The following is a 16145-nucleotide window of genomic DNA, read 5'->3' as shown; positions in this document are numbered from 1 at the left end:
CGGTTCCAATTTACAAACCACATCGCCGTTTTCTCCAGTTTCTTTGGCAGGGAGTCTGGTACGAGTATCAGGTTCTCCCGTTCGGTCTTTCGTCTGCACCATGGTGCTTCACGAAGCTGTTGAGACCGGTTGTGGAACATCTTCGGTCTCGGGGTGTCAGGTTGATTATTTATCTGGACGATATTCTCCTTATGGCGGATTGTCCACGCAAACTTCTTCAACATCTGGAATTGTCCATCACTCTTTTACAGTCTCTGGGTTTTCTAATCAATGTTCAGAAATCGGTTTTGGTTCCAGCTCAACGTATCGATTTCCTGGGTTTCCAGATCGACTCGGTAGCTTGTCAACTTCTCTTACCCAACCAAAAGATGCGTTATATCAAGAGAGAGTTGACATCTGTTATTTCCAGACCGACTGTGTCGTTGAGGTCGTTGGCACGTGTAGTAGGTCTGCTGGCGTCGTCCATTCAGGCGATATTTCCGGGTCCCCTACATTACAGGGCAATGCAGCGCCTGAAAATTCTTCATCTCCGGAAAGGCCTCGGATATTCCGATCAGATTCCTCTTACGGAGGAGGTCCGTTGGGAGATGCAGTGGTGGTTGGACCACATGGAGGCCTGGAACGGCCGAGCCCTCTTCGGTGTGTCCCCGGATCTAGTGATAGAATCCGATGCCAGTCGGTGGGGCTGGGGAGCCCGTTGCGGTTCGGTCTCGACCGGGGGTCGTTGGTCCCCTCAGGAATTGACACTACATATCAACTGTCTGGAACTTCTAGCGGGTTCCTTTGCGATCAAATGTTTTTCTCCCCTGCAGACCAGTTGTTGTGTCCTTCTCCGGATGGACAATATATCAGCAGTCCGCTATGTAAACAAACTGGGCGGAACAAGGTCCAAAGTCCTGGCGGAGATCGCCAAAGATTTTTGGCACTTCTGTCTGCAGAAGAAGATCACTGTTATTGCGGAGTATCTTCCGGGATGCCACAATCAGATAGCGGACTGGCACTCCAGGCATCTCCGGGATTACAGCGATTGGAGGCTGCATCCTCGGGTCTTCCGTGCTCTCCATCGGCGTTGGGGTCCTTGCCAACTAGATCTCTTTGCCTCACGCCTCAATGCGCAGCTTCTGCATTTTTACAGTTGGAGGCCGGACCCTCAGGCTCTGGCCACGGATGCCTTTCTCCAGCAGTGGCCATCGACCCTCTGCTATGCCTTCCCTCCATTTCTAATGATTCCCAGGGTATTGGCCTACTCCAAACGATTTCAGACGGATCTGATTCTGATTGCCCCTCTCTGGAGGGCTCAAGCGTGGTTTCCGGTCCTTCTAGAAATGTGTTCGGCTCCACCGTTTCTCCTTCCCCCATTGTGGAATCTCCTGTTGGACCCTCTCGGAGATCCCCATCCCCTGATCCTCTCAGGCTCCCTCCCCCTTCTCGCGTGGAGGATCTCGGGGATCGCTGGTCGCTCCCAGGCCTTTCAAGCGACGCTTCCAAACTCCTTAGTGAGGCATGGGCTCCCAATACTCACAAACGGTATAAGGGATCTGGAAGCGTTGGTGCGATTGGTGTTCACAACAACAAGTTGATCCCGTTTCAGCAGATATCAGCATGATTGTTAATTTCTTGGCCTCCTTAGCCACCTCTGGTCTGGCTTATTCGACCATCAACGGTTTCAGGTCGGCTATCTCGGCGGGTCATGCCCACATAGATGGGAAACCCGCGGGTGAACATCCTTTTGTTTCCAGATTACTTAAAGGAGTTCGTTTTGCGAAACCTCCCACTCCTAAGTATGTTACCTTGTGGGATGTTTCAGTTGTCCTCAGATTCTTGGAGGCCTGGCCTTCCAATGCTTCCTTATCTCGCAAGCAACTATCGGCAAAACTGACTATGTTGCTATGCTTGGTCTCATGTAAGCGCGTGTCGGACGTACACGCTTTGGATCTGGCTGGTCGCAGCTTCACTCCTGAAGGAGTTTCCTTTCGTCTCTCCAGACGTACCAAATCTAATACGCCTTCTATTTCTTATCCTTCTTTTCCTTCTCACCCCAAACTTTGTGTGGTTCAATGCCTGAAAGATTATGAGGTGAGTACCGCTTCTTTGCGCTCAGACATGCAGGGTCAGCTTCTGATTGCATTACAAAAGCCTTTTCGTCCTGTCTCTCCAGCTACCTTGGCGCGCTGGGTGCGGGGGCTTATGTCTGAAGCAGGAATTGATGTTTCTGTGTTTGGCGCACATTCTGCACGTGGAGCGATGGCGTCCAAAGCTTATTCCATGGGTGTTACTCTGTTTGATATCATGAAGGCTGCAGATTGGTCATCTGCTTCTGTGTTTAAGACGTTTTATTTTAAGCCTATTGATAGTGTGGCTTCTGTGGTGGTGGATCAGCTTTAAAAAAGCATAATCGGAGCCTCCTGTCCTGACATAGAATTAAAAATTTGCAAACATTCGTGACAAGAATTTTCAATTCTATTAAGGACTAGGAGGCGAGGATTATCCCACCCGTGTTTCATATTTGTATGCTAATGTATTATGACTGTATATACGCAGTTACAAATATTTCATTCCTTGTTCTCCCTCCCTGACTTGTTGTTCAGTAGTATTACTTTGGATATTATGGCTTCGTATCTTTTTTCCAGGTTCAGACCAGAAGTGATGATGTTTGTTCCTCAGCGGAATCGGTTGCTCCTCCTGGTTTCTGGACCCATGGTTCTTCGGCTGCCTTTTTCAGGATCCTCTGGATGACAGCGGCCTGTTTGGAATTGTTGTTCCTGTTGTATTTAGGATTTTATTTTAACTTGGACATTTTCCCACAAAGAAAGAGGAAGACAGACTAATGTGTTGACCTTTTATACGCTATACTCTATGGTTACTCCCTAGTGTTCATGGGAGATGTAGTTTTTTGTTCATTCATTGGCTGCTGAGCATTTCATTAAAGAAATGAGAAAAGCATAATCCTCGCCTCCTAGTCCTTAATAGAATTGAAAATTCTTGTCACGAATGTTTGCAAATTTTTAATTGGTCTCGTGTGATCTGGACTTGCAATAGATTGAATATCTTCTGGGACTCAATTTTTGAATATCTTGAGAAATAGTTTGATATACAAATCCAACGTAAACCAGGAAGTCCCTTGATTGGTAACTTTGTTACAAGACCTAGCACAGTGTTTTAAAAAATTTATTTATATCATGATGGTAAATGCACGCTCTTTAATTTCAGAAAACTACTACAATTCCTACTTCCACAGAATGATACAAAAACATTATCAGAGTGCGGCAACAAAAAGAGGAGTATGCCAAGCAAACTGGTGCCACACAAACATTTGGAGCGAACTGCTTACTACATAGACAGTTGATACCCTTAGATTTGCATTCTACCACATGTTCTGTTTTTTAGTGGCTGTTCAGGGCTCCGATGATCTGCGATCTAGACACCATCAGGGCACGTCACAATGCATTTCCATTTCGCATTGCATTTTTTACTGATTCCAGATTTCATACACTATATGGATCCTTGTGGACATGGATTAAATTGTTTTTATTTGTAAAATTGTTAGTAATGAATTGAAAATTAACTCTATATTAGGTTAAATTGTTATAACCCCAGGAATGTTACTGGTATAATTTTATAAATTCATTAGGAGAAGTTACATTTGTTCCATATTCTGTGAAATTAATTGATTTCTTAGATCTTGCTTCTTCTTTGTATCTTGTTTACATTAGATCAAGGCATGTATTTTGTTCGGTATGTTCAATGAATTATCTGACAGCGGTTTGTGAATTTTAGTCTTATGAATGTACCAATCAGATACCCCTTAATTACTGTTCTATGAATTATTTGCTTTTTATTTGTATTGAGATTTATACTGTCCACCTTGTGTAGTGTGTAAAAATAATAATAATAAAAAAGGAGCAAGTTAAGATGTGGATCGGACTGTAACAGTGACCCTCGCTGAAGTGGATTCTTTTCCTGACCAAGACTTTTTATGTATCTGGCAGAACTTTTGGAAAATGCAAACAGTTAACTCTGTCTTTTTATTCCTATGTTTTGGAGCAGAGGAAGGCATACAAAACATGTTAAATGTAAAAGGTTGTTACGCCGATGAAAAGCTTTTGTCGTTTATGTGCTTTTTGAGCTAGGACACTCATTGTCCATGGAAAAGGGTCGACGCTAGAACTGATTTGTGTATGGAGGGACAAAGGCAAGCACTATGACTAGTACAGTTATGCCAGCTATATAGCCTCTATTGTTAGATGTTTTTTCAAAGGTGTTGCTGTTAGATAATCGTTTACTGTCCAGCAAATGACACATTTGATAAACATTGGACATCCCTGATATACAATATTTTGTATGTATGTTTCCCTTACTCTTTTATAAAGCAATATTAAAAGAAAAAAAGCTCAGCTGAATCCCCTTGGCCAATGATTGGACCCTGCATTCCTCCTTTTTTTGCGAAACACAAAGATCTAATTTCATAAGCAAGCATTTCTTCATACGTAAACTGATGGTTTGGTAGAGAAAAGCATTGCCTTTCATTTTGTGCAGGGGCGGCTCCTCAGCGTCGCCCCACTGTTCTTTGAGCAGAAAAAATAAAATAATAATAACATAGTTATTATCATTTTATTTTTTTCAGGTTCTGGGTTGGGATAGGTTGGGGCTGGATGCACAGGGGAAGGAGTGGTTTGCACACTTCTAGTGCCTATGACTGCTTGTCCAGCCATCTTGACCTAGCCAAACAGTCATGCACACTTTGCATGTTCCCCACCAGGCTGCATTACACAGCCTGGTAGGAACATGCCCACGCTACCAGTCCCCATATGAGCACCGATTCGTGGTGCTCAGACCAATCACAATGTTGCATTGCAGCTTTGTGATTGGCGAAGCAGGACGTGTGGATGTAAATTGTCATGTCAGTATTACTTAAGTTGAATGCAGATCTTGCATTGCTCGCTCTGTTTTACTCCCGGTGCTCCGCATCATACAACACCTCTAAATGATCATAGCATGTGGGTGAAATTTAGACGCGCCTGTCGCTCATCAGATTTCTGTTGTCCTTTTATATCCTTTTTTTGTTAGGCAGCAAATGTTGAGCAGGTGTCCTTTTAAAATGTTCAATTGGGAGCATCCAGAAGAGAGATTTTCACTGCAAAGTGTCATTAATGTTTCAGTGACTGTATTGTGTATGCATGCTGTAGGCAACAGTTTCTGTTAAACAACAAGGACGCTCCAGCTATGGTAAGAAAATCAGAGCGCTAAATAGGTCATTGGGCACCTTAGTCATCAAGCAGAAGAAAGCCTTTAGATGAACAACATTTACTCTTACCTAGAAATCTATCTTCATCCTGTGTCGTGGTTGGCAGCGATTGTGATTAATGTGTATTGTTTTGTTATTATAGTGTGGTTGAGCGTGCACCTTGCTCCAGTGAGCGTCTCCTTTTCACGGGGTGGTGGGGTACATTGCACCTGAGGATGGTTACAAGGAAAATACAGCAAATGTTTGAGAATGGAAAGGAATTCAAAGAAAAGAGATGTTTTCAGATATGTTTCCGTAACCATAATGTAATCAATCAACAGTCCCAGAGCTATGGTTTCATTGCAATGGGACATGAAGGTTATGCAGGGGGTGATGAATCTGTTGAGGCTTCTTGGCGAAGCAATGAGAGAGTTCAAAGCGTTATAAAACAGTAGTGACAAATTGAGTAACGCTTTGAATGAAAAGTGAGTACTTGCAGTGCTTTAGACATTTGTCAATAAGAAGGGTGTTTAACATCTTCGAGGCTATTGACGGAACCGTTCCGTCATGGCTCGCGGGTGAGCTGTGCTCATGACGGAACGGTTCTGTCACGGCCCGGCCGCCGCGCCTGCTGATTTCGCGCCTGCGCGGCGCGTTTAATTGAGCGGGCGGGGCCGTGACGGAACCGTTCCGTCATGAGCACAGCTCACCCGCGAGCCGTGACGGAACGGTTCTGTCACCCGCGGAGCTCACCCGCGCGCCCCCCGCGACCGCTAGCGCTGCGGCGGAATAGCCGCCGCAGCGAAAGGGTTAACATATTCGTGAAAATATGTGTGCATCAATGAAGATTAAACCAATGCTCTCAGTGGCTCACCATGACTAAATCAAGAGCAGGAAATCATCATCTGGCCATGAGCATTAAGGCAAGGCTCACAAGTGCTCTTATTCACGTGAGTGCATTTCCAAGTGCTTATAAAAGTGGGGCTCTTTTCAACCACACACTTGCCCACTAAAGGGACAGGTTTGCAAAGGTCAGGTACCTCTTATGCAGGATTGTTCTGATGGATACCTCCAAACGCAGATTCCGCCCCTTAAAATTCTCCCCAAACGCCAGACTAGATCCAGAAACATTTCTCCAGCAATCCTCTAGTTCGCCACTAGGTGGACACTATTGCTCCATGCTGTCTCTTTCCCACTCCAGATTTAATAGCGCAAGCAGCAGCAAATAAGAACCATTTTGAAGGTGAACAATGTCCCTTCCCAAAACAACCGCTTTCATACCATGGTGTGTTGGTAAAAAACTGATGTCTGTGACAGACCTGTACGAGGTGGGTCTCTGGTGGCTGAACTGGGTATATGATTTGAAGTTGTGACATGAATGCGCCCTCATGTATCTGAAGACGATACAGAACTGAAAAGCGAAGCTGTATCTGTGTTGCTGAACATATGAAGAAGTCAAGACCCTTGCGTAAGTTCTGCCTCTACTCCAATTTGTTGGCTCTCCGACTCTATCCTGCTCTTGAGGCTGTTCCGGCAAGAGGAAAGTCACAGTTTAAGTCCTTCAATAAGGTCACATTAAAGTCCTACAGCAAACCCCCAAAAAAGCAGTACTTGACTGCTTACCGCTACTCTTTTTCCAAAGAGATGGCTCGGAGGATGCCATGATGCAAGTCTGTTTCCCTGTAGGTCTGCAGTCCCGGAGCCGATTTCCCAACTGATCCTGGTGTGCTTTGAATTTCCTGGGCCATCGGCAATGCCACAGCAGATTGAAGCCTTCGAGGAGGCCATACTGCAAATCTTTGGTGTACTTCGGGTTACTCTGGCACACCTTTGGCCTCCAAAGAACAGCAGGGGACCACCAGTCGGGTTGCCATTGGCATTTATATCCTCATCACTGTTGGACCTTTTGAAACACTCTCCAGGCCCCATACCGACTTTGGAGAAGACTTTCACTCTGGTCCAAGACCTGCACCTGGCCTGTCCACATCGATGCCGGTACCAAAGCCACCAGCAACAGAAGGTACTGATTCTGATGTTTGGCACGTAACAGTCTTCAGCCCTATCTCAACTGATGTCACACTCTGAGATTACAAAACCCCACCAATCCTTATTTAGCATGCCTCTGAACAAATGCCTCTACAAGGGAGGATGCGCTAGCAGGGCCACAAGCAGAGGCCCTATTATCTGTTTGGCCCTGACTTTGAACAAGGCACATCCCAAGATGGGGATTGTAGGAGAGTAGGGTCTGCTTTCCTATGATCACCCCACTTTTTGCTTTTTAGCTTTACTGGTTTTCGACTTAATGTGGATGTGGGCCTGCTAATCAGACCCACAGCCTACCTGTGCTCTCTCTAAATTCATACCATGTACTTTAGGTACATTACCAATTGGATATTGGGTCACCTTATGAGCCCCTGTACAGTGTACTTTAGGTACCCAGGGCATAGGTGCATCCAAGGCCTACCAGGGGCTGCAGTATGTATTATGCCCCCCCCTGGCTGGCCATTCACATTGACACAACTGGCTGATCACTCAGCTGGGGCAAGGTTGTGTAATCACCCCTTGCTTAGGTGTAGTATCCCTATACATACATTTACATATAGACACATATATACCTATAAGTCACTCCTATGGCAGGTCTTAACAATCCTGGAGGCAGAGTGCCTGATTTTATGTGAGATGAGGCTCTAGCATGAGCTGAGCCTGTCTGCAGCTTTTGGAACCATGTCCTTATAGCTGTTCTATGATATAGCCATACCATATACTCTTAAGTGCATTATCATCCTCGCGGTTGAATGCTAACTTTGGTTTGGCTTTATCAAAACATGTCGTGTAAGGTGTCATAAGCTTTGGAATACTACCCCCTCACCAGTTCTGGCGACAGGGGTAGCATTTCACCCTTCTAGAGGGAGAAGACATGTTGTTCCTACTAAACCCGGTTAAAGTTAACCAGAGCCTCTGCATCACAAAATGGATGCGGCTGCCACAGACACAAGTCTGACCTCGCTGGAGTCCTTCCAGCGAGGGAGGCTTGGACAATAGGTTTCTTGTCTTGGGAGGTGCTAGCACCACCACAGACTGGCCATAGTGTATTGGGGCAGGGAGGGCTGAATGAAATGAGACACTGCCTGGGGCACACAAGGTGTCCCATGCATAGCCCGGTTCAAACCAGTTGCTGGGGCACTCCAGCCCCAGCTCTGGCGCGAAACTGGACAGAGGGAATGGGGTGTAACCACCCCCTTCCCTGGTCCCACCCATAGGAGGGACCTAGCAGGTAATCCAGCCCCTCAGATTGGTATATAGGGAGGAGCTGAGTCAAGAGACTTTAGATTTATCCTGAACTGAAACTTGAAACGAAACTCTGGACCTTCGACGTTCTACTGAAGATAGAAAACTGAAGAATCTCCCTTTGGTTAAGGAGTGACCACCCTGTGCATACAGGCACCATCCAGCGATCTGCGGTTTGCGTTATTGACACTGCCGCCGGAGCCCGATCACAGAGCCTGACGAGAACCAGACTTCCATAATTCCCTGAGCCCGATCCACAGCAAAGCTGAGACCCGTGGAGGCGACGAGAGACGTGGGACCGGCCATCTTGGATAACCTGCACTTTGCTACCTGCGCAGCTACCGAGGCACCCTCAAAGCTGTGCATTGGGGATTGAGCAGCCCCAGCATCTTCTGCACCGACGCACAGCCCTCCACACTTCACGAGTGCCGCGTGGGGCCTTCTAGTGTTTTTGTGCTCGACGCGTCTGTCTGGTCACTTGCCCGCTAGCTAGTGGCCTCTGTGACGACAAACCTACGAATTTACACCGCTGGCCTGGTTGCTCCAGGCTGGCCCTTGCTTCCCTGAAAAGGAGAAGCCCATCAGATATTGCTGGTCTGATCAAGAAGCCATCTTCAATTCCTGCGTGGGTTGCCTTTGCCAAGGCTTGTTGACTCCAATCCGGAAGCCGACACCGCCGACAGCGAGATCCTTCATGGGACAGTCCGTGCCCAGCTCCTGGTCATCGTCGACACCTCCTGGTCCACGTGGCTGCAGAGACAAGCTTCACAACATCACCTGATTGCTTCACGACATCGCCTGGTTCCTTCCTGGTCACTGGCTAGTGACCCAGACTCTGTCCCCTCTGCTTTCAGGTGCTCTTCATCCTCGATCCACCCTTGGATCCAACCGGACACTTCTCTCCTGGTCGCCTGCAGCATCTTTCTCCAAGGCTCCATAGGATTCAGCGACAAAACCGACACACTTTGACACCTATGCATCCGCTTCCTGTGGGTGAGATAACGCGAGTACTCCGGTGCTCCTGTGGGTATTGGCTATCCTAGTGTCCCAGTTTTCAGTAGCTTTCTCCTAGTCCATCCGGAAGTGTCCTAAAAGAACTAGTTTCCAATTCTTTTGTTCCCATTCTAACTCTATGGTAACTCTCATGTGTTCTAAGACACTGCACACTCTTCCCGTGGGCCTCCTGCTTCCTATCCTTTGGTAGTACAGCGTAGCCCCAGCGATGCCCTAGGCCTATCCATTGTCCGTGACGTGGTTCTTATACCACTATTTTGGTATATGGTTTAGCGTGCCCCTAGGGCCCTACTGTATTTTGTGCAACTTATTGTATGATAATTGAGTATCTTGTTATGTGCTTGTGCCTCTGATCTCATAAAGAGCTCAGAGGGGTTGTTTTAGTAATAAATACATGTATATTGTATATATAACCTGTGTGGTGTCCTTTCACTTGGTATTCAAGGGGTTACATATGGTAAAACAGCTGGCTTTACATACCCTCTGAAGTTTAAGCCTAAGACTACTTTGTCCATGCTACCTCTAGGATAGCTGGTCTATAAGGTTGACCTTACAACTATCACCATAAGGGTTGTTTGGACTGATACAGGGTGCCCACTAGAATAGTGCACATCACATATCAGGCCAACTTCTCACAGGGATGATGATGGAAGGAGGATGGATTCCTCCACCCTCATTATACAGATGAGAACTTTTGGGTGTGCAAGAGGCCAGGGGGCTCTATACTTCACTTGAGACCAGGTTTGACTTGTCACTTGGGCCACCACCTGAAGAGAATGCATAATTTCAGTAGTGGTCTGAAGGGCAGCTTAGGTCCTGGATTTGCAGCTGCCCTCAGGTGAGACCAAAACGAACGTCCTCATCGAAATTCTGCAGTCTGCACCAGCCACATCTGAGCCCTTGTTCCCCTTTACCAAAATTCCTACCGAATCCTTGATGGGCATGTGGTTAAAGCCTTGTTCCTGCCCACCAGTGAATAGGCAGGTGGCAAGGCATAACAGCAAGGTTCCTGGTGGCCATGATTTTCTTACTAAACATCCTTACCGAACCAGTAGGGTTACAGCAAAACACAGCACTGCATCTTGGTCCCCATCACCTTGGGGTGCATGAGGGTGCATTTATCACACAACTTGGAGTTGTGTCCCAAGACCAAATACCAGAGATGCACTGTGTGCAAGCCTATAACTGACATCTGCTTTCTACAGTCACAGCATAGTTTTGAAACCTGTTGTTTTGGGAGTGGACATAGTTCTCTAGAACATTAGATTTATTTTGGAAGTTGTCGAATGAACGACTGTTGGGAGCAGAACTCCAGATCCGTGTTGGAAAACACAGAGAGTCAGGACTGACATCAGTGTGCAGGGGCGGAGTTTATATGCAGCTCCCCTCCTCCACTAACGTGGCGGTATGGAGCTATTGTGGAGCTGCACAGTGCCACCCAGTGGTACACATGATCCATGCTGGAGAAAGGTTTCTGGGTCCAGTCTGGCATCTGTGGAGTATTCTAAGGTTTGGAATCTGCTGCCAGACAGAGAATCCACCAGAAAGAGTGTTACCCAAAGAAAGTTATGTGTTCGTTGGAGAGGTCTTTATAATTAGCTGAAAGATGGTGTGTTGCATTTAATTTACATGCCATATCATAACCATTGTACGTTTCATGGTGGGATTCTATTGAATTTCGCACCTAAGGCAGTTTTTCTTCTACCTTTATCCTCTGGCTGCAAGTATTCCGGCTGATCCCTAGCTGCACAGAGAATGCCCCAAATGACTGCCTTCACTGTGTCCAGCACAGTGGCATATACGGGTGCCATGGGCCCTAATGCATGCAAGTAAATGAGCTCTCTTGACCTGGTTAGATAGTTAAGTAAAAACATAATTGGGTTTAGTGAATCTCTGTCACTGCATCTATGATATCCTCACCTCAAACAATCTTTATTCATGCTCTACTTTTTTGTGCTTGGGAACTAATTTTGCAGCCAAATCTCGATCAGCCATGCGATTTTCAATTTCCTCAGATTTTTTGGGCCAACACAGGATTTAGCTTTCAGATCTCATCCTTTCTTTTTTAAAAACCTTTATATACCTCTGCAATTTCTCTTTTCGGCTGTTACCTGTATAAACCAGCCATTTTTTGTGTATTCTTTTACACTTCTCCACAACGCGGGGATACGCCGGGAGGCGTCACCAGGCGCTTTATAAGCCCCTTTATTAATATTATTATTATTATTATTATTATTATTATTATTATTATTACTTCAGTTGTTAAACAATTTAAAAGAATAGTGAACCAAAATGTGCACCTCTAAAATGCTGTGGAAATCTGAAAGGTTGTTAAATATAATGAATTTTGCTAACTGTGAGATCAGCCCCGACATTATCCTTGACCCAAAACAACCTGCACAATACCGGTTATGCTGCTGTTATGTTGAATATCTTACTGAGAAAGAGCGTTGATTTACAGAGCCCCGGTAATGTAAAAATGATCAATCAAAAATAGTTACGTTTTCGAATTAACATAATATAGACTGGTTTGACATATATGACGATTCGTTTTGATAATGCAGTTATTGCATAGGACGTTTTGTCCTGCTACTCAGGATTTAAAGAGGGAGGGCTTGAATTTGTTACTACTTTTCATACTACTGAGGCTTACTTTGGGAGGATAGGCAGCTACGAATAAGAGCTTTAACATACAAAAAATGACAGGTGGAAGTTTTGCAAGGCGCTTTGGGTGAACATGCGGTAGTCTATCCAGAAAATGATATCCAACTTCCTTCTTCACACTTGTTTAGGGTCCGGCATGTCGCTAGTTTTAGATGTTGTTAATAAATTCAGTGGCTTTTTTTCTGGTGTTGATTTCTGTAAGTACTGTGATGCACCAATACGTTTTTAAACAGTGACATGGAAAAGCCGGTGTGTATAACCAGTCAATGTTTTTATTTTTAAAAACATTTTTTAACTGGAATGGCTTGCAGAATTAATTTTGGACATTCAAATGCATTATTGCTGAACTATAGGTCTTGTATGCAACAAAGTCAGTCGGCAGACTAAGAGAAGTTTTCTGTATTTCATAATACCCAAGTTATGGGCATCAGTCTTCAGTGAGTATTATTCAATATATTAACAATGGCTCCTACACGATAGCAACTGATTTTTCCTTTCAGATTTAATTTCCTGTCAGATTCATGCTTTTTGTATGTCAATATCTGTCTGTTTTTATGAATTCCCTATTAATTGAATGAAGGCTGGCTTTTGACACTTTGCAGTAATCGTGTCTGTCAGATTATGCTGTATTTGGTGTTGGGCCCCTCATGAACAAGATTAAAATTCTATTTTACAGACCTCATCCTGGTGTTTTTTGTGTTGAACCACATATGGAGTTTGTTTTGTGTTGTGGCAGCTTGTCTTGTATTGCATCAGTGTGGTTGTTGTATGATGTGCCGACATCAGCTTTTAGGTTATCAATATGGACTACCGAATGTTCTTCATGGCCATCATAACTAGAAAATCCTTAATCCCGGTCTTGTTATATCCTTGGTTAGAAGCGCAATGAAAAAAAGGAATGTTAAGTCAAACATTGACTGTGAAGTGTTGATTTCTTTTGACAAAGTTGCATTTGAAGGTAGGCTGAGCTTGTTGCATCAAAGTTCCATATATCATTCAGGATCAAAAATAAATTTGCTTGATAGGGTGTTAATAATATGTCACTTGTCATGGATACAGTGCACGTTCTCACTTATCAATAAGTATTCCAGTTCTTCTTTATCCAGTAGTTCTGAGTTTACTCAAAAAAGGAAAAACATTAGTTTTGTAGATCTGGTCAGTAACTTGTTTGATCATTGCCACATTGCCCCATTTGTGAAAGTAATAGTGTTTATCATATGTGCATACAGGATTAGCTTTTCTTGGAAGTAGGTGGAGAAAACAGCCACTATATCAGAATGAGGTATCCTTTTACAGCAGTCCTTTGGGCCGATGTGAAAACAATTGACCATGCCTTTGGTTAGCATGCATTAATGTCGGCAATAAGTTACACATATTTGTAAAGTAAGGGCTTTGTCAACTGATGTGGTGTGGATGATGTGGTGTGGAGTTGACTAATATGCAGCAGTGAAGAGGTACCAAGAGCACAGGTGAGATCGCAAGTGTGATTTACATTTCCAATAAAGAGGATTCTATATGTGTAGCATTGCAAACACAATTTATTAACAAGTCTAAAATAATAGACTAAAAAGGAATGAGAGCGAGTAGCCATTCTTATTATTATATTGTAATGTCTCTTGAACTAGGTGCTGTTTCACTATTGGAAAGACATTCGCCAGCAAAAGAATTATCTTGTCTGACTAAAAGAAACCAATGTTTACAAAAAATGTTCATGAAGTGGAAACCGGCAAACCAGTATCACTACCGTTTTCACAGGCCCCGTTTGTAGAGCCTTACATACACTGATCGCCAATGAAAAGGCGTGCAACTGGCTATCATTTCTGGTGCTGACCTGACACTCTTAGCAGTCACCAAAAATACTCTCATCCGTGCTGCCTCTTCGGGATCATCCCTATACTTGAAGGGCTTGTTTGTGTCTTTGTAGTTATGAGACATACCACAGCACATGTGGCCACAACCAATGTTACCTTGACTCATAACATTCCATAAAACATACAAAGCAGATTAACACAATTCAACACCTAACACCACATCACAAACTCCTGATTAGCCTAAACTATTCCAATTCTTGGTTATAACTTAAAAACATATATCCGCACATTATGCAACCTACAAGTCGCAACTCCAATAAGACAAGAGTAAACTTTAGAGTCTTTGAAGCTGGCGTTGAACTCAGTCACTGAAACTTAAAACCAAGTTAAAGTTAGTAGAGGAAAATGCAGTCCCATTGTTTTAAGGTTTATGAAACCCTAGAGTTAGTATTTTAAGAGTATTGTCCATTAGGTTCTTAATTCTTCTACTTCGCAGATTTGAATGATAAAAACAAATAACCCAAATAATAAGCTTGTTGAAAACATTTCTGTTGGTTTGTCTTCTCAGGCCGAGCTAATCAAAGGAAACTCACAGAGCATAGGTCTCACTTTTCGGCAAGTACAAGCCAGTGAGGGGGATGCTGGCCATGTGTGTATTGAAACTGTAGCACCAAATTCTCTGGCTGCCTCAACAGATCTTCAAAGAGGAGATCGACTGATAGCTATTGGAGGTAAGCTGTACATGTTGTCTAATGTGCATGTTGGGTATGGTAAATTGTACTGTTTGTTACCTTTTCATGCAAGAGTGACATAGAAACGTACAGGTGAAATGGTTCTGGAACAATTTGGATTGCTGAATTTTGTGTACAATAACATCGAATTTCAAGATCAAGCTACGCAGCTCAAGGAACCAACATACAGCCTTGTCCTCCTCTTTACTATGCCGGTTTTATTAGTGCAGCAATTAGACTGACAAAACAAAGTAGTTTGTACCAAGATCACCTCCATATACTGCAACTTTGACATTCAACCGGACTGTGTCACCATCACAACTGAACTTCCCATCACAGCTGGAGAATGAATCGTGACCTTGTCAGAACTGCTGCTGCCATGAACATCCACTGGGGTAGGGGTTCTAAAAGGGGGCCCTTTGAGCCTTGCCCTCTTATGCCTTAACCAAAGGTCTCCTAAGGATCAGCAAAGCACTAACACTCATTCTTCACACCCCCATTGACTCAGCCCATTCCCAGGCATCTGGAAACATGCCTCAGTAACGTCCCTGCTCAAGCAACCACACTCTTTCCAACTATAGACCCATCTCCCTCCTACTATACCCAGCAAAAGTCTTAGAGAAACTAATCAACTGATGTCTCACCAACCACCTCAGTAACCATCATCTCCTCGACAGCACACAGTCTGGATTCAGGCACAACCACAGCACAAAAACAGCGCTTAACACTGCCAAGGATGACATCTGCATTATCTTTGAGGAGGAGACATGCCAGCCGTCATTCTCCTAGACCTCTTTGTAGCATATGACACAATTTCACACCCCATCCTCAACAGGCGCCTGCATTAGATTAGCATGCAAGGGCCTGCTGTCTGCAGCATCTGCTCCTTCTTAAGGGATAGAACACAAGCTGTCAGCCTGGCACCTTACTCGGAAGCCCACAAACTCATCTGTGGATTTTCTCAAGGTTCATCACTTAGCTCCACCCTCTAGCAACACATTCATGGTCCTCTTGGCCAACATCATCCGCACAAAAACAACATCCTCAACTGTTAACTGGATGGAAGCCAGCTGTCTCAAGCTCAACACCGACTAGGTAGAAGTAGTGATGTACGGCAAGAACACCTCACCAATAGACTCCAACTGGTGGCCAGCCAAACTCTAACCCGCACCCAGCACTCATACTAAGAATCTCAGAATCATCATCTATGGGAAATTGGACCTGACCTCACAAGTTAACACTGTCACTGCCTCCTACTTCCACACCCTGAGGATGCTGAGAAAGATCTTCAGATGGCTCCCAAGCAACAAAACCATCACTAATGCCTACGTTACCAGCAAGTTGGCCTATTGGGACGCCTCCTATCACAAAGCAACCCACCGGAAATTACAAACCATTCAGAGCTTGGTTGCC

The 16145-nt window shown here is 44.6% G+C and overlaps 1 protein-coding gene across 1 annotated transcript in view; it reads left to right on the top strand.

The window, feature by feature from the left end:
- PDZD8 (PDZ domain containing 8) overlaps positions 1 to 16145 on the top strand; it is a 443966-nt gene that overhangs the window by 397202 nt on the left and 30619 nt on the right. Inside the window, exon 4 of the mRNA XM_086922919.1 lies at positions 14570 to 14732. Within this exon, the coding sequence (XP_086779045.1) occupies positions 14570 to 14732 (163 nt within the window). The remainder of the gene's footprint in view (positions 1 to 14569; positions 14733 to 16145) is intronic.

Source organism: Lissotriton vulgaris, chromosome 5 (assembly GCF_964263255.1).
Source record: "Lissotriton vulgaris chromosome 5, aLisVul1.2, whole genome shotgun sequence".
NCBI classification, from domain to species: domain Eukaryota; kingdom Metazoa; phylum Chordata; class Amphibia; order Caudata; family Salamandridae; genus Lissotriton; species Lissotriton vulgaris.
The sequence above is the reverse complement of the archived record's forward strand: the minus strand, read 5'-3'. Positions and strand labels throughout refer to the sequence as shown.